The following is a 22,951-nucleotide window of genomic DNA, read 5'->3' on the forward strand; positions in this document are numbered from 1 at the left end:
AAGCAAGGGAGGGAGAAAGAACAGACTCGAACAGCTGGAACTTCCCAGGAGAGTAGGGAAAAGTGAGATGCTACATGTACATAGAAAGGTGGTAGTTGAAGAGAAGACAAGAGTGAATGAAGGCGAAGAGAGAAGGGACAGAGTAAACAGGGGCGGCGAACAAATAAAGAATGTCTACTAATATCAGTGACCATTCTATAAACGGAAGGATTGCGGAGATCATGAGAGCGTACATAGTAGCGCAGGCAATGGGCATCACGGCGATCGGATAAGGATGGAACATTCGCTTCTGCATAGAGGCTCTCGACAGGGGAAGAGTGAAAAGCACCAAGGCATAAACGTAATCCTTGGTGATGAATGGGGTTAAGGCTAGAGAGAGTAGCAGGAGATGCCGCTGAATAGATCTGGTCACCATAATCAAGTTTCGATAAAATAAGGGTGGAATGTAGGCGAAGGAGGGTTCGACGATCAGCTCCCCATGAAAGATGAGCAAGGGTTTTAAGAAGGTTCAACCGGCTGTGACAAGTTGCCTTCAGAGAGGTAATGTGAGGTTTCCCGGATAACCTACGATCAAAGAGGAGGCCCAGAAACTTGACTGTATCACGTTCAGGGATACGGGAGCAATAGAGGTACAAAGGATGATCGGAGATGACAGAGCACCTAGTGAAAGTAATTTGGTGGGTTTTAGTGCTGGAAAATTTAAACTCACGTGTGGTGGCCCAATTGGAAACACGGTCGACTGCATGTTGGAGAGAAACTGTAATGAGGTGTCAGTCAGCGCCTGCACAGGCAATAGCGAAGTCATCAACATAGAGTGATGACCAAATATTTGATGGAAAACTAGAGGCCAAATCATTAATAGCAAGGAGAAAAAGTGTTGTGCTCAGAACACATCCCTGGGGGACACCTTCAGCTTGGATAAAGTCCGGGGAGAGCACATTATTAACCCGAACACGGAAATGCCTGTCAGTTAAAAAGTTCTTAAGGAAGGATGGGAGATTGCCTCGAAGGCCTAAGGACTGAGCTTGGGCTAAAATATTATACCTCCAAGTTGTGTCATATGCCTTCTCAAGGTCAAAAAATATGGCAATAACTGAGTGGTTATTCGCAAAGGCATTACGAACATACGTATCCAAGCGTAGTAAGGGGTCTATGGTAGAACGTCCCTTACGAAAGTCATATTGACGAGTGGAGAGACTGTTGTGTGTCTCTAAATACCACACTAAACATCTATTTACTTGGCGTTCCATTACTTCGTAGACTGCACTGGTAAGAGCAATGGGACAATAGTGGGAGGTTTCATGTCCCGTAGTGCCTGGTTTGCAGAAAGGGAGAACAATGGCGGATTTCCACAGCTGTGGAAGAACTCCTTGTGACCAAATAAGATTGTAAAGGCGTAATAGGACTGCAAGGGCTGACTGATGTAAATGTTGTAGCATATGAATATGAATGTCGTCGGGCCCAGCTGCCGATGATCGGCAAGCTGAGAGTGTTGCCTCCAGTTCTTGAAGTATAAAAGGCATATTATACTGTTCTTCTCTGAGAGAAGAAAAGTCCAAGGGTGCTAACTCTCTGGCACACTTTGAGGAAAGAAATGAGGGGCATAGATGGAGTCCCTGAGAAATATGGACCAGATGATTGCCATTTTCATTGGCAACATCTAGATTGGTTTGCTATATCAACACCGGCAACCCGCAGAACAGGAGCCGGGTCAGGAGAATATTTACCACTCAGCTTTCATACTTTTTTCCAGACTGCACTCATAGAGGAAGCAGAGGTGATGGTGGAGACATAATCTCGCCAGCAAGTGCGTTTAGCATCACGGATGACACGGCGAGCAATCGCACGCTTCTGTTTAAAATCAAGGAGTCTCTCTGTGGTTCTATTGTACTGGTACCTGCCCCATGCAGCGCATTTCAAACGTACTGCACGAGCACAAGCAAGAGACCACCAAGGCACGCATTTCTGAGAATGCCTGCCCAAAGTTTGGGGTATAGAATGAGAAGCTGCAGTTAAAACGGAGGACGAGAAGAGGTGTAAAAGCTCATCGATGGAGGACGAAGAAGGAACCTCTCTAAAAACAGTTAGGTGTGAGTAAAGGTTCCAATTTGCCCGATCAAATTGCCAGCGTGGGATGCGAAGAGGTGGTGAATATGAAGGGGAAGTAAGAATGATTGGGAAATGATCGCTGTCATGTAAGTCTGGGAGAACAGACCAAGTGAAGTCTAATACGGCGGAGGAAGAGCAGACTGAGAGATCGATGCAAGAGAGAGTATGAGTCCGAGGATCAAAATGGGTGCGAGTACCTGTTTTTAAAACATGGAGGAGATGGGTGGCAAGAAAAGCCTCTAACTGAATTCCACAGGAATCACAGTGAGATCCCCCCCCCCAGAGGAAATGGTGGGCATTAAAATCACCAAGTAATGGAATTGGTGGCGGTAATGACGAAACAAGAAAGGCAATATCCGGAATAGATAATGCCCGAAAAGGAGAGAGATATAAAGAACAGAGTGTATACCACCTATGCAAGTGGATACGAGCTGCTGTGTAATGCAGCGAAGTATGAACAAATAGCTGATGGTATGGAATATCAGTGCGTAGAAGAAGGGCACTTTCATTAAAGGTCCCATCAGAAAAAGGATCTGAAGAATACAACAAATTATAGCCTGAGATGGGAGAGATAACAGCAGAGTGTAATTTTGGTTCCTGTAAGCAAACACCAACAGGGGCAAACTGGGAGAGTAACATTTGAAGCTCACCCTGATTACCCCTGAGGCCGCGTATATTCCACTGTAAATAGGCCATGATTGGCAATGATAAAGATACTTGAAATCCGCAGGTAAGGGTTCCTACGGACTAGAGGGGTTAGAAAAGTCCACATGCAGAGGCAGTGGAAAACGTTCAAGCAGCGAAGGAACGGTGCGCTGTGAAGAAAGGAGTTGCGCAGATGAAGCAGAGGAGAGAAAAAGAGCGGAGGGTGGATCAGTGTCTATTGATGGTTTGGTCTCTGCAATATATTCAGAGATTGCTTCAAGTGTTTCGGAATTCAGAGACGTCGTATGGGAGACAATGTTGGAAATGGTAGGGGGAGGATGAGTAAAGATTGGAACTGTATTGGACTGTACCAAGGTAGGGGGGGTGAAAGGGTGGAGGGAACTGGAGAAGCATGGAAGGGGACAGAAGAGGCAGAAACCTGGGAGGTGGCAGAAGAGGAAGAAACTTGGGAGGGAACAGGGGAGGAAGGTACAGTACGAGGAGGAGGGTGAACCTCTACACTTGTAACAGAGCCAGTGAGAGGGGGAGAACCAGGGACAGAGACAGGGAGGGTAAAATGAGGAGGTGGAAGATGGGTAGGAGGTGTTAACGGACCTTTTTTTGACTTTTGAGAAGTAGAGGGACGATTGGGAGGAGGTGTCATATGAGATCTTGTCGCTACTGAGGCTTGTGAGAGAGAACGCAAAGAAGCGAGATCAGACTGAGGCGTTGAAGTAGGGACGTCTGAGCCGAGGACAGCAAAAGGATTAGATACAGGAGTGACTATGGGAGAGGTAACCACAGAGGTGGGTGTAGAAGATGGGATACCGGAAGTGGGGGGACATTTTGAAACATGGGAATAAGAAACACCTGTAAGTCTCCCTTGGAGGCGGAGATGAGAAACTGCCATGTTATAAGGGAGACCTTCTGTCTCTTTGAGGTAATGGATTTCCCGCTCGTTTAAATATACTTGACATTGGTGAGAGTACGAAGGGGGAGCCTCATGACAGTTAAGGCAAGAGGGAGATTGATTGCAAGACGTATTAGAATGGTCATCGGCACCACAGACTAGGCATTCGGCAATAGATCTGCAATATTTTGCTGGATGGCCAAATCGCCAGCAATTTCTACACTGTTGCGGTGTAGGGATCACCTTTCGAACTTGTAACCGATGTCCTGCTATATAAACTGAGTATGGGAGTTCACGGCTGTTAAAAGTTAAATGAGCCACATTGCTAGGGTATCGTCTCCGCCCGCGGGCAGGAAGAACGTAAGTGTCTACCTTGAGGATTGGGAGATCTTGGAGTTCCAGCTGTTCAAGAATGTCAGTGCCACATGTCTGAAAATTTTGTTGAACTATGGTATGGGGCAGAATGACAGTACCACTACAAGAATTGAGGGAATGATGTTTTTCAAGAGTGACAGGAACAGTATCGATATGGGAAAGACGAGAGAGCTCATGAGCCACGGTAGCATTCTGTATGGTGATGATGCGCATACCGCTCTTAAGAGCATGAAAAGAAATATCTTTACCAACATGGCGTAGGAGTGCCTTGCCAATACTGTGGTCAGAAAGATAGGCAGTAGAGGAAGTCGGTCGTAAAGTGAAGAATTTAGTCCATTGTTCAGTCTGAAACTGAGCGTGGAAAGGTAGTGAAGGACGTGTCGATCGTTTCTGAGAAGAACGAGAAGGTGGAGAAGTATCATCAGCAGGTAATTGTCGTTGTCGTTTAGGCATGGGACCAGAGTTGGTCTGACGTGGGACAGGTCGGCGATTTGAAAATTGCCGCACCGTAGAGGGGAAGCATAGTCAGAGGAGAGCGAAGGTGGGATGGATCGAAGGAGTCAGTCGAGGCCTCAGTACCTGAAGCGGGTGAGGAAACAGCACCGGCAAGAGGTACAGAGGCATGAGGAGTGTCTGAAGAGTGGTCCAAAGATGAGGCGGGGTCAGAACGGGGTGCAGTATCAAGAAAGGGCCCGGGGGTAGTAGGTTCATGGACTAGGGCTGCCATGGTTAGGTTACTTCTTTCTTTTTGTTTTTAAGAAAAAAAAAGAAAATAAAATAAAAATAAAAGAATAAAAAAAAGGGGGGACCGGGGAGGGATAGGTACTAGGAGGAATGAAAGGGCTAGAAATCTCCCTCCACACCCAAGAGGACCTCAGCACCGCAAGTAGCGCAGATGCAGCATGGAACCCGTGCCATACCCTACCCATCATGCTAGTAAACTAACAATCCGGGATAGCAACCTCACATCTGCCGAGCTACCTTGGTGGACAAAAGAGAGGGCGGCCGGATATCCACCACAAAGCATACCTCCTTCGGCCACCACCCACGGAATCCGAAAGGTGGCTTCCAGAGACACACCCGTCGCCCGAAAGACACCCAAAGCTACTCCAGGATACCGGAGAGGGATCGGGACATCCCCAGGTGATCCAGATTCCACGGCAAACTACGCCACCGCCAAGAACCTCGACAGAATGGGATGGACCCCGGTATCCTTTCCCCTACCTAGGAACTAGCACACCTGTGGGAGAAATCCCAAAGGCCAAAAAGAGGAAGGGCAAAAGGGAGGGTTGGGGAGGAGGAGGAGGAAAGGAAAAAGGGGAGGATGGGGAGGATGGGATAGGGGAGGGGAGATTGGGGGGTAATTAGGTTCGGTCTGAGGAAGAAGACCGACAGGTCTAATTCCTGAGACCAAGAGCCTCTTCACCACGCCAAGGAGCCCCCCTTGAAGAGGAGGTAAACTCCAGGTAAGGCGAAGCTTTAGTTGTGATTTAAGAAATAATTGGGAGGGATGGAGGAATGGTAGTTTGGAATAGGGTAATATTCCACGGAGCAGAGAAGTGCCCATTTGCCTTACTTGACATAGATCATTTATCTGGTTCATTTGGAGAGTGGGTTCAGTTTTTTAGATCCATCTGGAGGGGTGTTCACCACTGCTGAGGAAAATTTAAAGGGCTTCTGTGCAGCAGTTTGAATGGACTTGCCTGAGCATATTTACCCCAATTAGGATATTTCTTTCAGTAATATGATCTGTGATGTTCTGAATCTCAAAGGCGGCCTCCAAAGATACACCCATCACCCGAGAGACCCCCAAAGCCACTCCTGGGGAGACCAGAGAGGGATCAGGAGATCCCCAGATGATCCAGATTCCACAGCAAACTACACCACCACCAACAACCTCAATGGAATGAGATGGACCCTGGTACCCTTTCCCCTCTCTAGGAACTAGCATGCCTGTGGGAAGAATCCCAAAGGCCAAAAAGAGGAAGGGAATGAGGGAGGGGCAGGGAGGAGAAGGAGGAAAGAAAAAAGGGAGGATGGGGATAATGGGATAGGGAAGGGGGGATTGGGGGATAATTAGGTTCAGTCTGAGGAAGGAGACCAACAGGTTTAATTCCTCAGACCAAGAGCCTCTTCACCACATCAATTAGCCCCCCTTGAAGAGTATGTGGGCAGAAACATTGGGCGTGTTTCTTTATACTGGTTGTCTATGTTCACCCATCAGTAAGATGGGTACCTAGAAGTTAGTGCACTGGTGTGGGTTGCATCCTGGGCCAAGGCCCTAATTTGTGGGAAATGCTCAGCATAACAAAAGGCTTTCAATATAGTAGAATGTCATTGATGCCAGCTAGGCCTGTATACCTTGTACATGTACTTGTAGTAAGCAAAAATATTATTATTATTAATATTATTAGTAACATATTTCACTCTCAACACTGTTATGGTAAATTCATTTTATATATTCTGATGAGTTTATAACTAAAATATTACATTAACATTCAACACTAACAGATTTTATCTCCTGCATGTACTTTCATATGTTTCACAAGACTGCCTTTTTGACTAAAACATTTCAAACACTCTGAACATTGATATGGTTTATCTCCTGTATGTACTCTCATATGTGTCACAAGATTGCTTTTATCAGTAAAACATTTCAGACACTCTGAACATTGATATGGTTTATCTCCTGTATGTACTCTCATATGTATCACAAGACTGTATTTCTTAGTAAAACATTTCAGACACTCTGAACATTGATATGGTTTATCTCCTGTATGTACTCTCATATGTATCACAAGACTGCATTTCTTAGTAAAACATTTCAGACACTCTGAACACTGATATGGTTTATCTCCTGTATGTACTCTCATATGTGCCACAAGACTGCATTTCACAGTAAAACATTTCAGACACTCTGAACACTGATACGGTTTATCTCCTGCATGTACTTTCATATGTGTCACAAGATTGCCTTTTTGACTAAAACATTTCAAACACTGCAAACATTGATATGGCTTATCTCCTGTATGTACTCTCATATGTGCCACAAGACTGCATTTCATAGTAAAACATTTCAGACACTCTGAACACTGATATGGTTTATCTCCTGCATGTACTTTCATATGTGTCACAAGACTGCCTTTTTGACTAAAACATTTCCAACACTCTGAACATTGATATGGTTTATCTCCTGTATGCACTCTCATATGTGTCACAAGATTGCTTTTATCAGTAAAACATTTCAGACACTCTGAACATTGATATGGTTTATCTCCTGTATGTACTCTCATATGTGTCACAAGACTGTATTTCTTAATAAAACATTTCAGACACTCTGAACATTGATACAGTTTATCTCCTGTATGTACTTTCATATGTGTCACAAGACTGAATTTCACACTAAAACATTTCAGACACTCTGAACATTGATATGGTTTATCTCCTGTATGTACTCTCATATGTGTCACAAGATTGCTTTTATCAGTAAAACATTTCAGACACTCTGAACACTGATACGGTTTATCTCCTGTATGTACTTTCATATGTTTCACAAGATTGCCTTTTTGACTAAAACATTTCAAACACTGTGAACATTGATATGGCTTATCTACTGTATGTACTTTCATATGTGTCACAAGATGGCCTTTTTGACTAAAACATTTCAAACACTCTGAACATTGATATGGTTTATCTCCTGTATGTACTCTCATATGTGTCACAAGACTGCCTTTTTGACTAAAACATTTCATACACTCTGAACATTGATATGGTTTATCTCCTGTATGTACTTTCATATGTTTCACAAGATAGCCTTTTTGAGTAAAACATTTCAAACACTCTGAACATTGATATGGTTTATGTTCTTTATGTTTTTCCATATTTTTTAAACAATGGTATTTCATTTAAAATATTTTAGTCATACAACAGAAGTATAGTTAATCTTCCTTATGTACTCACATGTTTATTTCAAGATTTTTTTCAACTATTTTGGACACCGAACCCACAGTTTTCCTTGTGAACATATTCCCATGTTAAGATTTATGCAAGGAAAACTTTCCCTACTTATAAGCACTAATAAAATTTATATTGTGTATTAAAACACTATCATAATTTTTGTTTTGTGTGTTAAAAGAGTAATATATGTACTGCAGATACACTCAACATCAGTTTTATTATTATTTTCTCTTGTTTTTATAGAGATTTTTCTGAAAATTAATTACAGTATTACTAGCATGTATTTTTCTTTTAACTACCATGCATATTTAGATAGAATTCCCAATATCAAAAGTAAAATTGTTTAATTAGGAATACTTAGCTAGTTAAAAATTCACAAGGATAACAGATGTTGCCTTTCTTGTAGTACTGAAGATATAATGTCTGGCAAGACAGAACTTGGTAATCTTCCACAAAATATTTCTGCAATAGAAACATGAGTCAGTATAGTACAATATTCCACAATTGCCAACAAAACACACTCAACAAGAAAAGATTTTTTCCCAATTATCACGTTTCACTAAATAAAATTGCCACTTTTAACCCATTCACTGTCAGTCCCATATTATTACGGCTTAGAAGCCAGTGTCAATCCCGTAGTACTCTGCCAAAATTCTAGTGGCTTTCAATCTTGCAGGAGATAGCTGGTAGTCCTACATATGAGAGAATGGGTCTGAGTGGTCAGTATACATAGCATAAAAAAAAATCCTGAAGCACTCAATGCATGAGAAAAAACCGGGACTGTGTTTTTGTTTAAAACAGCATATTTGTTTTGTATGGTATTTATGGTTGTATTCTCATTTTCTTGGTGTCATTTGACAGAATGGAAGACATATTACAGAAATAGAGATGATTCTGAATGGTTAACAAAAAGCAGCTTGAAAGCGAACTCAGATTAGTACAAATGTTTGATTTTTGATGATGTTCAGGAGTAAACAAATTCTGTCAGTCATCCAAGACACATCAACTGGTGGGTCTAATATGCTTCCACAAATGCACTGATATTATTTATATCATTTTTACACTAATGCAGTAGTCCGCATAACAGTAAATTTTCAATATGGAAAGCAGGCGTAATATAAAAGGGGCCCGGAGACATGACTAATAAACAGACAAAATGTTATTTTAGTGCTAGGTATGACTGCATTGTTTATTCTGGATCCTATTTAGAAATTGGCATTTCTTCAATTTTGTATGAAATTGGTCAAATTACCAATTTCTGATCACTTTATTAGGTGGAAGAAAAGGAGTTCTAGTGAAACTGCTTTGAGTTTGGTCGACTGGAACAATGGATTAATATTATAATCAAATAAAGCACTAAACTGACAAGAGTCATGCTGTGCTGAGGGGCAGAAAACAGTGCTGGAGATATATAAACAGCTAGGTGTAGAGGAGGTCAGAGGTGAGGGGAGAAAAGGGCTGGAAGAGATGCTAGGGGCTATTTGTCAAAGTACCTATTGTAAAGCAGTTGCTGACAAAAAGTAAAATCGTAATAGTAAGTCATAGGCAGCACCATCAGTAAGAAGGGAAGAAAACGTAAGAGTGATAAGGCAGTGGTGTTGGTGGAGATAATTCCTGCAAGCTCGCTGGTAAACCGGGAAATCCACGAGAAAGTGAAGAACCAAAATAGAGGCCTGACAAGCCTCACAGAGAGGGATAGGGTGTCATTCCATGAGATACCCATAGGTAAGGAGAGTATGGCCGATGCGGAGATGGGAGAGCACAGACTCCTGAGTATGGCAACAGTAGTAAGAAGATGGCCACAAACCCAAAAGTTGTTTAATAGAGTGCAATTTGTTATTGTGCATGTTCGACCACTGTTGCTGCCAAAAGCCATGAAAAGGGTAGAGATAACAGTAAAATAATCCCTGAAGGGAATATATCTATAGGAAACCAGATGATCATGCACTACAGACCGTGCAGCAGCATCCACATGTTCACTGCCTTGTACATCAGCTTGTGCAGGGACCCAACAGAAAAGAAGTCCTTGTTTTTGCTGTCTACGTGGTGCATAGTTGAATATAAAGGACCAATGGATAAGGGGATATCAAATTGTTAAATGGCCTGTAAAGCACTGAGGGGATCCAAAATGATAACAAAAGCCAATGGAGACATATATGTAATATGGAGAAACACTATGAGGATGACATACAACTCGATGGTAAAAATACTACCTGAGTCTAACAAATGACCCCAGACAACATTGTCAGGGAATACAACCACAAACCCAACACCATCAGAAAATTTAGAACTACCTGTATAAACAGTGACAACATGAACATGAGACCAGAAGTGATCAAGAAAAAGAGAGCAAGAAGCAGTCATAGGTAGAAGAGCTTTGGCACACAGCAGTAGGGGAGAACAGACACAAACCATTGGAACCTCCCAAGGAGGAAGGGAAAAGGCAGATGCTATATCAACATACAAGGGATGCAAGTGGAGAAAAGACCTGAGTGAGTGAAGACTTAGAGAAAACAGATTAAGGGGTACCAATCAATTAATGGGCTTCTACTAATGTCTGAGACCAACCTATACAAAGAAGGAACCCAAAAGTCAGGAGAACAGACAAAGTAATGAAGGCAATGAGTATCATGACAATTGCCTAAGGAAAGAACATTCACCTCAGCATAGAGGCTTTCAACAGAGGATGAATGAAAGGCACCAAGGCATAAATGTAGACCCTAATGATGAATGGGATCTAACTTAGAAAGAGTTGCAGGAGAAGCCGCAGAATAGACTTGGTTGCCATAATCCAGCTTTGACAAGATTAGGGTGGAATACAATTGGTGGTAGAGACTGCTCCCCACGAAAGATGTGCAACAATTTTAAGGAGGATCAGCCAACCATGGCAAGCTGCTTTCAAAGAGGAAATGTGAGGTTTCCATGTCAACCAGTGATTGAATACAAGGCCAAGAAACTTAACCGTATCACATTCTGGGATACGTGATCTGTGCAAATACAATAGAAAATCTGGGACAAGTGGACATCTAGTGAAGGTAATAAAATGGGTTTATACACTAGAAAATTTAAATGCATGAAGGGAGGCTACTAACAGGTGACAGTCAGCACCTGTGTAATCTATGGTGAAATCATCCACATAAAGCGAAAACCAAATATGCGATGGAAGAATGGAAGGTAGGTCATCTATAGCCAAGAGAAAAGGGGTAATGCTAAGGACACAACCTTGTGGGACTCCCTTGGCCTGAACAAAGTCAGAGGAAAATGAGGTGCCAACACAGACACAAAAATGTCTTTCAGATAAGAAAGCAGCAGCAAAGTTGGTAGATTATGGTGGAGGCCTAAGGAGTGGCCCTGAGCTTAGATGTTAGACCTTCAAGTGGTGTCATATGCCTTCTCTAGATCAAAAAAGACAGCTAAGATGGAGAATTTATTAGTAAAGGCATTTTGTACATAAGTATCTAAGTGGAGCAATAGGTCCAAATTGGAGCATCCCTTGCAAAGGCCACAATTGTGAGTCTCCAAATACCAAACCAGACATCTATTCACCATTCGTTCCATCACCTTGCAGGCTACACTGGTCAGAGCAATGGCACAATAGTGAGAAGTATCAAGCCCTGAAGTGCCTGGTTTGCAAAACAGTAGTACAATGGAAGATTCCCATTGTTGATGGAGAACTCCTCACATTCAAACAAGATTGAAAAGATGCAAAAGGACTGTAAGGGCTGTAGAATGCAGATGCTGTAATATACGGATATGAATATCATCAGGCCCAGTTTCCGATGACCAGCAAACGGAAAGTCTGGACCCTAGCTCTAAAAGAGTAAAAGGTACATTACATGGCTCCATCCCATTAGAAGAGAAATCCAAGGGTGACTGCTCCTTGGTAGATCTAGAATCAAGAAATGAGGGACAGAGGTGAAGCCCTTGAGAGACACAAAAAAGACAGTTCTTGATTTCCATGGCAACTTCAAGAGGTTCCACAACACTAACACCAGCAACCTACAAAACAGGAGGTGGGTCTGGAGTGTACTTGCCATACAACTTCCATACCTTCTTCCAAACCGCATACATAGGAGAAGTTGAGGTAAAGGTAAAAACATAATCTTCCCAACAAGTGCATTTAGCATCGCATATGAATGACAAGCAACTGCCCTTGCCCACTTAAAATCCAAAAGACAATCCGCTATCCGATTATATTGATAACAGCCCTATGCAGCATGTTTCAAATGCATTGCAGGGCACACACTGGAGACCACCAAGGCACACATGTCTGAGAATGTCTGCCTGAGGTATGAGGAATAGAACCTGCAACTGCAGTCAAAACTAAGGTCGAAAACTGGTGCACCAGCTCATCAATAGAGGACAAAGAAGTGGTAAGATGAGAGGATAAGTCCCAAATCACTTGTACAAATTGCCAATGGGGGCAACGAGGTGGGCTGGAATACAAGGTGAAAGTAAGAATAATAGGAAAGTGATCACTGTCATGCAAATCTGGGAGAACATACCAAGCATAATCAAGTGACGAGGAGCAGAGACAATGCAAAAGAGACACTGAGTGTGAGTCAAAATGAGTCGGAGCTCTCATAAAAAAACATGAAGAGGATGAGAAGTAATAAGAATCTCCAAGTGATCACCATGAGAGTCACTGTGGGAAGCTCCCCAAAGATGATGAACATTAAAATCACTTAATAACAAGATGGGCAGTGACAGAGAAGAGATCAAGAATGCAATATCAGAGATACAGAATGCACGGGAGAGAAAACTGTATATTTCCTATGCAGATAAATATGGGATGCAGTATAATGCAGCAGAGAACAAAGACCTGTTGAAACGGTATACCAATATACACAAGTAGTGCTCTCTCATTAAAAGTTTCATCAGGAAAGGGATCAGAAGAATGCAACAGCACATATCCCAAAATGAGATGGATAACATAAGAACATAAGAAGAAGGAACACTGCAGCAGGCCTACTGACCCATGAGAAGCAGGTCCATGTTTTCCCCTCTGGATTATCCCAGTGACCCACCTAGTCAAGTCACTTCCACTTAAGGAAGGAGCACAGCATCAGACCTAGTAGCACAAGCTAGTCAGGTCCAACTCACACCCACCCACACCCACTCATGTTTTTATCAAACCAATTTGTAAAACTACACAATGTCTTATCTTCTATGAAGGTACTGGGGAGTTTGTTCCACTCATCCACAACTCTATTACCATACCAGTGCTTTCCTATATCCTTCCTGAATCTGAATTTTCTGACTTGAAACCATTGCTGTGAGTCCTGTCTTGACTGGAAATTTTCAGCATGCTATTTACATCCCCTTTATTTATTCCTGTTTTCCAATTATACACCTCGATCATATTCCCCCTAATTCTACACCTTTCGAGAGAGTGCAGATTCAAGGCCCTCAGTCTATCCTCATAGGGAAGATTTCTGATACATGGAATCAATAAAATGTATGGTCTAGTAGGGTCAGTGAAGCCAATGTGTGGAGGCAATGGGAAGTATGTAAGCAAGGAGGACTCAGAATGAAGTGAGAGAAAAGATTGCTGCATGGGTTGTGTAAAATAAGAAGGGGCAGAAGGAGGCACACCAGTGTCCATTGAGGGTTTTGTCTCTGCAATATAGTGTCAAGTGTCTCAGTGGACAAGGAAGATGCCAGTGCCATGAGTTTAGAGACAGTTGAGGTAGAGCAAGTAGGGATCAGGGAGACTATGGAGGGAACCAAAGAGGTCTGAGAGGGGAGGGGAGTATGATGGAGAAATGCACCAACAAGGAGAGAAAAGTCCTTCAGTGGAACAGGAAAGGAAGGAGGGATGGGGAAGAAGTCTGGGGGGAACAGGAGAAGTGACCACACAAATGGGGATTGAACCTCCACCTTTGAGTGAGAGTTAGAAAGGGGGTGAGAACTTGGCACTGAGGCCAAAAAAGGAATCTGTTGGGGAATTGTAGGCACTGGAGAAATGCAAAGAGACTTGGGCTTAAAAGACAGGTTTGGCTTAAGAGACAGGTTCAGCTTCACAGGTGAAAGGTTCAGCTTCACAGGTGATAGGTTCAGCTTCACAGGTGATAGGTTGAGCTTCAGAGGTGATAGGTTCAGCTTCACAGGTAATAGGCTCCAAGAAGAAGCAGGTGTGTGAGGGCTTGCAGACTGAGGAACTAGAGGGAAAGAAGATGAAGAAGAGGTAAGGAGGGGGGTTTCAGAAGGTAAAAACCAGAAAAGAATTAGAGAGGGGGTGACCCCATGTGACACGGCACCAGAAAAGCTGGTAGGCAGTGTGCTACAGAAAAATATTATATAAAATAATGCTCCATAGTTCTGGGATTGAACTGAAACCAAACATGTACTATTATTCCTGGTCAGTTAGTGTGGCCAGAAAAGGAGTAGATGAGGAGCTTGCAGTAGGTTACCCACAGCAGAGGAAGCAAAATGTAGCAGTGTGAGTATGTGGTGTTGGGTGGGTTTTTTGAGTGTATACCATAGGTGTCTTTGCCTGCTGGTAACTAGTCTACCAGGCAGAAGTGAAGGGGGGAGGGAGGTGTCATGGAGCCTCCCTGTTTATAAATGTATATAAATTTTTGTGTCACTAGCCGCAGTGTACTAGTGAGCTAATGTGAACTGAAGTGTGATGGTTTTCTGGAGTAGATTGTAAGTTGCATATAAGTTACTTATTATATTAGGTATATTTTTGTATAGGTGAATTTTTGTATCCTTCCTAACACTATATTAATTATTTGCACTCATACTTCATAATTTGTATGAGTACATGCTGGCCCCAGAGTTGCTGTTTTTTTCAGTGTAATTAAACAGCCATTTAGTAGCCAGGACATTTTATTTAAAAAGGGCAATTTTCTGTGTATTATAAGACCAAAAAAAGTAAAAAGTTAGGACCAGTACTTACCGAGATATAAGACTGTGAAGTCGGCTCTGGATGCTCACATGACGGCAACATCGATTCCTGCCACTTGCAGAAGTGTTGCGGATATACCTTTTTTCTCATTTTTATTTTAATTTATATAATTTTTATGTTCTGATAATTACAATTTACCTAGGTAGTAGGTTGGTAGACAACAACCACCCAGGGACGTACTACCGTCCTCTCAAGTGAGTGTAAAACGAAAGCCTGTAATTGTTTTACATGATGGTAGGATTGCTGGTGTCCTTCTTTCTGTCTCATAAACACACAAGATTTCAGGTACGTCTTGCTACTTCTACTTACACTTAGGTCACACTACACATACATGTACAAGCATATATATACACACAACCCTCTGGGTTTTCTATTTTCCTTCTAGTTCTTGTTCTTGTTTATTTCCTCTGATCTCCATGGGGAAGTGGAACAAAATTCTTCCTCTGTAAGCCATGCGTGTTGTAAGAGGCGACTAAAATGCCGGATGCAAGGGGCTAGTAGCCCCTTCTCCTGTATACATTACTAAATGTAAAAGGATAAGATAAGATTTTGTTCAGATTGTTAACCCCAGAGGGTTAGCCACCCAGGATAACCCAAGAAAGTCAGTGCGTCATCGAGGACTGTCTAACTTATTTCCATTGGGGTCCTTAATCTTGTCCCCCAGGATGTGACCCACACCAGTCGACTAACACCCAGGTACCTATTTGCTGCTAGGTGAACAGGACAACAGGTGTAAGGAAGCTTGTCGAAGTGTTTCCACCCACCGGGAATCGAACCCGGGCCATCCGTGTGTGAAGCGGGAGCTTTAGCCACCAGGCCACCGGGAGAAACTTTTGTTTTTCCTTTTGGGCCACCCCACCTCGGTGGGATACAGCCAGTATGTTGAAAGAAGAATTACAATTTACAATATTTCTTGAGATTTCATAACCAGTCTTTGTTCTGACACTAATATTAGGTTCTGAAATAGTTTTTAAGTATTCACAGTCACACTGACAGGTAAATATTTTTATGTGCCTTGGTAATTTACTATTGTCTAGAAATACTGTGAAGGCTTACTCAGCCCTGTAACAACTTCAGACAGTATTACCAAGGCTGGCTCCTCCTCAGGAAAATTAATGAATAGAAAAAGAAATAATAATTCACAAAGATAAACACTTTATTATTTATTAAAGCAAACATAAAACAGTGAAACATGAAGGTGTATCCTATTTGAAAGAAAAATGAAATGAAAAAATGACATTTGAATTCAACGCTAATATATATATAGTGATAATGGGGTGTCTGGTGGAGGTTGACACATTCTTTTAGAAGTCATAGCCATTGCTGATGATGTGGGGGGGATCACAGGTGTTGGTGACAACCTAACGGCTCATTCTTCACAGAGTCTATAGCCGTGAATAATCAGTCCAGATGACCGGAAAGCAGGTTCTTAACCACTGCAATGATGAGGGGTTATGTCCTGCGACTGCATACATACACACAGGTAAGTAGATCCAAAAGGGGATGTCTCAGGACGTTAGTCCGTCTCCTTCAATGCTTCTCATTGGTTGGCAGGTGACCCAATCTGTCATTCCAACTGGAAAGAGAGACAGGTTACCCACTGCTCAAGAAATCACTCTCTATGAAAAGTACAATACCTAAAAGATGTGGTGATTATTAAAACATTTAAGAGATATCAAGGCTGAAAGGACTAAGTTTATTATTGGTCCAAAGTGAAGCTTTCAACCAATAAGTACACTAGAATATGAGCATGCATGTACTTACAGTAGTGCTGGGAGCTGTGAGTCGAGTGATTACTGTTTGACCAGAGTCCCACACGTCACCTTTCGGGAGGGGGGGGGAATAGCGGGTGCTAGACTTACCCTACCTTAACAAGCAGCCGGCAATCAAACTATCACTTTCGGGGTGGGGGAAAAAGGGGGGATAGCAGGAGCTAGACTTCCCCTACCTTAACAAGTAGCCGGCAATCAAACTATTGTTAGTATATACTCGCTACTCGTATCTGTTGAACTTTTCCATCACACTCCCCCATACCAAGACTTATAGCCAAGGAGTATAAGAAGAATAGGCGAGGAAAAAGGTCTAACATGTGGAAGTCGCATAAGGCAGCAAGTCTTCTTCTGGCTGTCACGAATTAACCAGTCAGAGAAATAATTGGATGAACCATTGACACACAATATGGAACTTAAAAGCTTGGAGAGCCAATGTCCACCTCAAGAGGCAACTGTTGGTTCCCTTAAAAGTTTCTAGGTATATCAAAGGTTTGTGATCCATTTCTAAAATGAATTCTTTTCCCAGTAAATAAAATTTAAGCTTGGAGATACCCCACACAAGGGCTAAACATTCCTTTTCCATTGTGGAGTATCTCGTTTCTGCGGGAAGGAGTTTCTGGCTTAGGAAGCATACAGGGAAGGGAGTACCACCATGGTATTGTAGTAACACCACACCTAAGCCAGTATTGGAGGCATCAGTTCTTAAACAAAATGTTTTATTAATATCTGGAATCTTAAGTATAGGGTCTTTCGAGAAGATATTTTTAATCTCATTAAACTTTTCCCGAGCTACGTCAGAAAGTTCAAGAGATTCCTTTACACACTTTTTAAGGAAGTCAGATAAGATGCCTGTAAGATCAGTAAGGTTCAGGATAAACCGTGCATAAAAATTTACAGAACCAAGAAAGCTACGCATGAGCTTCTTGGTTTTGGGAAATTTAAATTCTAATAAAGCTTTGATCTTACTGGGGAGAGGATGCAAAGAGTTATTAGAAAGGATCAGTCCAAGATATCTAATCTTGTTATACCCAAGGAAGCATTTCTTCGGCTTGGCAGTGAGGCCATGTGAGCGTAACCTACACAAAACTGATGTTAATGTTTGGATATGCTTGCCCCACGTGGATGTCATTACATAAATGTTATCAAAATAAACTGAAACATTTGGCATATTACCCAAGACCTTTCTCATCAGTCTCACGTAAGTAGCACAGGCAGTTACCAAACTGAAGGGCATAGTTCTATACTGCATCAGTCCTTGGTGGGTAGGAAAAGCGGTGTACTGCTTATAACAAGGTTCTAACATTACTTGATGATATGCCTGCGCAATATCAATCTCTGAAAAGAAGGAAGAGTCATAAAATTTGTGTAGATCGCTATCTATTAAGGGCATAGGCTCAGCATCCCACCTAGTTATAGCATTAAGGCCTCTGAAGTCAATAGCAAGTCTATATGAATTATCCTCCTCCTTAGCCATGACTACTGGTGAGCAATATGCAGATACTGAAGGTTCAATGATCTTTAGTTTTAATAATTTGTCTACCTCTCGGTCAAATGCATCCCTAAGGTGAACTGGAACTGGGTATAATTTCCATTTGATAGGATTGTCCGTGACTAAGTCAATCTTATGGACTACCGTGGAGGTAACACCTGGAATATCAGTAAAGACGTCTGAAAAGTTACTCACACATTGAAGTAGTTCATGTCTCTTATGGTCATCCAAAGATTCATTAATATTAATGTTTGTTGCGCCCGAGTGGTCAAGAGTCACCAAGTCATGTAGTTCTCATCATAGTCTACGTTAGAAGCATCAATTACGCACACCTTACACCCTTCATTTGTCTTATCAAGTTCGTGTAGGAAAACTAAGTCAAAGTTATTAAGGCAGTTAACAGAATTTCTTCGGTAATATTTCTTAAGGATGTTGATATGATAAAGCTTAGGTTTCCCCTTGACTTCTATGAGGTAGTCAACTTTCCCACAAATTTTTAATACTTTATATGGACCTTTCCATGCTACTAATAATTTATTTGACTCGATAGGCAAAAGTACAAGAACTTCATCCCCTACTTTAAAACTTCTCTGACTTTTGGAATCAAAATAGGTTTTGTACTGGTCCAATGACAAGCTTAAGTTTTTCGAAACTGTGTCAGAGGTCTCCTCAAGTTTGGATCTAAGGTCAAGGAGAAACTGGTAAGAAGACTGAACCTCAGCATTTACTTCCTCATTAGTCCATAAGTCATGAAGGATGGACAATGGACCTCTGGCCTGTCTACCATAGAGAAGTTCAAAAGGTGAAAACCCCAAAGAGTCACTGGGAACTTCCCTCATGGCAAACAAAGCACAGGGTAGGTAACGATGCCACTCCTTAGGTTTAAGGGAGCAAAATTTCCTTAAAATGGACTTGAGAATTGAATGCTGGTGCTCAATCCTCCCATTACAGCTGGGATGATATGGTGTGGTGGAGAGGCTTCACTCCCAGAAGCTGGTAGAGATGTTGCATTAAGTCAGATGTGAATTGTGTCCCACGGTCAGACAAAATTTCTCTAGGAATGCCAACTCTGGAGAAGATGGACAAAAGGGCTTCAGCCACCTCTGTAGTAGTTATGGTCTTCAAGGGTACAGCTTCAGGGAAACTGAAAGCATAATAAACTATTTTTTTATTATTTTTATTATCACACTGGCCGATTCCCACCAAGGCAGGGTGGCCCGAAAAAGAAAAACTTTCACCATCATTCACTCCATCACTGTCTTGCCAGAAGGGTGCTTTACACTACAGTTTTTAAACTGCAACATTAACACCCCTCCTTCAGAGTGCAGGCACTGTACTTCCCACCTCCAGGACTCAAGTCCAGCCTGCCGGTTTCCCTGAACCCCTTCATAAATGTTACTTTGCTCACACTCCAACAGCACGTCAAGTATTAAAAACCATTTGTCTCCATTCACTCCTATCAAACACGCTCACGCATGCCTGCTAGAAGTCCAAGCCCCTTGCACACAAAACCTCCTTTACCCCCTCCCTCCAACCTTTCCTAGGCTGACCCCTACCCCGCCTTCCTTCCACTACAGACTGATACACTCGTGAAGTTATTCTGTTTCGCTCCATTCTCTCCACATGTCCAAACCACCTCAACAACCCCTCCTCAGCCCTCTGGACAACAGTTTTGGTAATCCCGCACCTCCTCCTAACTTCCAAACTACGAATTCTCTGCATTATATTCACACCACACATTGCCCTCAGACATGACATCTCCACTGCCTCCAGCCTTCTCCTCGCTGCAACATTCATCACCCATGCTTCACACCCATATAAGAGCGTTGGTAAAACTATACTCTCATACATTCCCCTCTTTGCCTCCAAGGACAAAGTTCTTTGTCTCCACAGACTCCTAAGTGCACCACTCACTCTTTTTCCCTCATCAATTCTATGATTCACCTCATCTTTCATAGACCCATCTGCTGACACGTCCACTCCCAAATATCTGAATACATTCACCTCCTCCATACTCTCTCCCTCCAATCTGATAATCAATCTTTCATCACCTAATCTTTTTGTTATCCTCATAACCTTACTCTTTCCTGTATTCACCTTTAATTTTCTTCTTTTGCACACCCTACCAAATTCATCCACCAATCTCTGCAACTTCTCTTCAGAATCTCCCAAGAGCACAGTGTCATCAGCAAAGAGCAGCTGTGACAACTCCCACTTTGTGTGTGATTCTTTATCTTTTAACTCCACGCCTCTTGTCAAGACCCTCGCATTTACTTCTCTTACCACCCCATCTATAAATATATTAAACAACCACGGTGACATCACACATCCTTGTCTAAGGCCTACTTTTACTGGGAAATAATTTCCCTCTTTCCTACATACTCTAACTTGAGCCTCACTATCCTCGTAAAAACTCTTCACTGCTTTCAGTAACCTACCTCGTACACCATACACTTGCAACATCTGCCACATTGCCCCCCTATCCACCCTGTCATATGCCTTTTCCAAATCCATAAATGCCACAAAGACCTCTTTAACCTTATCTAAACACCTGGTCCACACACCCCCTACCTTTCCTAAAGCCTCCTTGTTCATCTGCTATCCTATTCTCCGTCTTACTCTTAATTCTTTCAATAATAATTCTACCATACACTTTACCAGGTATACTCAGCAGACTTATCCCCCTATAATTTTTGCACTCTCTTTGATCCCCTTTGCCTTTATACAAAGGAACTATGCATGCTCTCTGCCAATCCCTAGGTACCTTACCCTCTTCCATACATTTATTAAATAATTGCACCAACCACTCCAAAACTATATCCCCACCTGCTTTTAACATTTCTATCTTTATCCCATCAATCCCGGCTGCCTTACCCCCTTTCATTTTACCTACTGCCTCACGAACTTCCCCCACACTCACAACTGGCTCTTCCTCACTCCTACAAGATGTTATTCCTCCTTGTCCTATACACGAAATCACAGCTTCCCTATCTTCATCAACATTTAACAATTCCTCAAAATATTCCCTCCATCTTCCCAATACCTCTAACTCTCCATTTAATAACTCTCCTCTCCTATTTTTAACTGACAAATCCATTTGTTCTCTAGGCTTTCTTAACTTGTTAATCTCACTCCAAAACTTTTTCTTATTTTCAACAAAATTTGTTGATAACATCTCACCCACTCTCTCATTTGCTCTGTTTTTACATTGCTTCACCACTCTCTTAACCTCTCTCTTTTTCTCCATATACTCTTCCCTCCTTGCATCACTTCTACTTTGTAAAAACTTCTCATATGCTAACTTTTTCTCCCTTACTACTCTCTTTACATCATCATTCCACCAATCGCTCCTCTTCCCTCCCGCACCCACTTTCCTGTAACCACAAACTTCTGCTGAACACTCTAACACTACATTTTTAAACCTACCCCATACCTCTTCGACCCCATTGCCTATGCTCTCATTTGCCCATCTATCCTCCAATAGCTGTTTATATCTTACCCTAACTGCCTCCTCTTTTAGTTTATAAACCTTCACCTCTCTCTTCCCTGATGCTTCTATTCTCCTTGTATCCCATCTACCTTTTACTCTCAGTGTAGCTACAACTAGAAAGTGATCTGATATATCTGTGGCCCCTCTATAAACATGTACATCCTGAAGTCTACTCAACAGTCTTTTATCTACTAATACATAATCCAACAAACTACTGTCATTTTGCCCTACATCATACCTTGTATACTTATTTATCCTCTTTTTCTTAAAATATGTATTACCTATAACTAAACCCCTTTCTATACAAAGTTCAATCAAAGGGCTCCCATTATCATTTACACCTGGCACCTCAAACTTACCTACCACACCCTCTCTATAAGTTTCTCCTACTTTAGCATTCAGGTCCCCTACCACAATTACTCTCTCACTTGGTTCAAAGGCTCCTATACATTCACTTAACATCTCCCAAAATCTCTCTCTCTCTCCTCTGCATTCCTCTCTTCTCCAGGTGCATACACGCTTATTATGACCCACTTCTCGCATCCAACCTTTACTTTAATCCACATAATTCTTGAATTTACACATTCATATTCTCTTTTCTCCTTCCATAACTGATCATTTAGCATTACTGCTACCCCTTCCTTTGCTCTAACTCTCTCAGATACTCCAGATTTAATCCCATTTATTTACCCCCACTGAAACTCTCCTACCCCCTTCAGCTTTGTTTCGCTTAGGGCCAGGACATCCAACTTATTTTCATTCATAACATCAGCAATCATCTGTTTCTTGTCATCAGCACTACATCCACGCACATTTAAGCATCCCAGTTTTATAAAGTTTTTCTTCTTCTCTTTTTTAGTAAGTGTCTACAGGAGAAGGGGTTACTAGCCCATTGCTCCCGGCATTTTAGTCGCCTCATACGACACGCATGGCTTACGGAGGAAAGATTCTTTTCCACTTCCCCATGGACAATAGAAGAAATACAGAAGAACAAGAGCTATTTAGAAAAAGGAGAAAAACCTAGATGTATGTATATATATATGCATGTGCGTGTCTGTCAAGTGTGACCAAAGTGTAAGTAGGAGAAGCAAGATATCCCTGTTATCTAGCGTGTTTATGAGACAGAAAAAGAAACCAGCAATCCTACCATCATGCAAAACAGTTACAGGTTTCTGTTTCACAGTCATCTAGCAGGACGGTAGTACTTCCCTGGGTGGTTGCTGTCTACCAACCTACTACCTATAATAAACTAATGTTAATATATATCGATGTCCCCCAGATGAAAGTAGTG

The 22,951-nt window shown here is 42.1% G+C and overlaps 2 protein-coding genes across 2 annotated transcripts in view; one reads left to right on the forward strand and one right to left on the reverse strand.

The window, feature by feature from the left end:
- LOC138854947 (zinc finger protein 84-like) overlaps nt 1–22,951 on the forward strand; it is a 217,808-nt gene that overhangs the window by 35,422 nt on the left and 159,435 nt on the right. The window lies entirely within an intron of this gene.
- The window catches only part of LOC128691951 (zinc finger protein 84-like), a 51,032-nt gene continuing 34,512 nt past the window's right edge, over nt 6,432–22,951 (reverse strand). The window contains exon 3 of the mRNA XM_070101092.1: nt 6,432–8,458. Within this exon, the coding sequence (XP_069957193.1) occupies nt 6,544–7,944 (1,401 nt within the window). The 5' untranslated portion in view covers nt 7,945–8,458 and the 3' untranslated portion in view covers nt 6,432–6,543. The remainder of the gene's footprint in view (nt 8,459–22,951) is intronic.

The sequence above is a fragment of the Cherax quadricarinatus genome, chromosome 75 (genome assembly GCF_038502225.1).
Source record: "Cherax quadricarinatus isolate ZL_2023a chromosome 75, ASM3850222v1, whole genome shotgun sequence".
Taxonomy (NCBI): Eukaryota; Metazoa; Arthropoda; class Malacostraca; order Decapoda; family Parastacidae; genus Cherax; species Cherax quadricarinatus.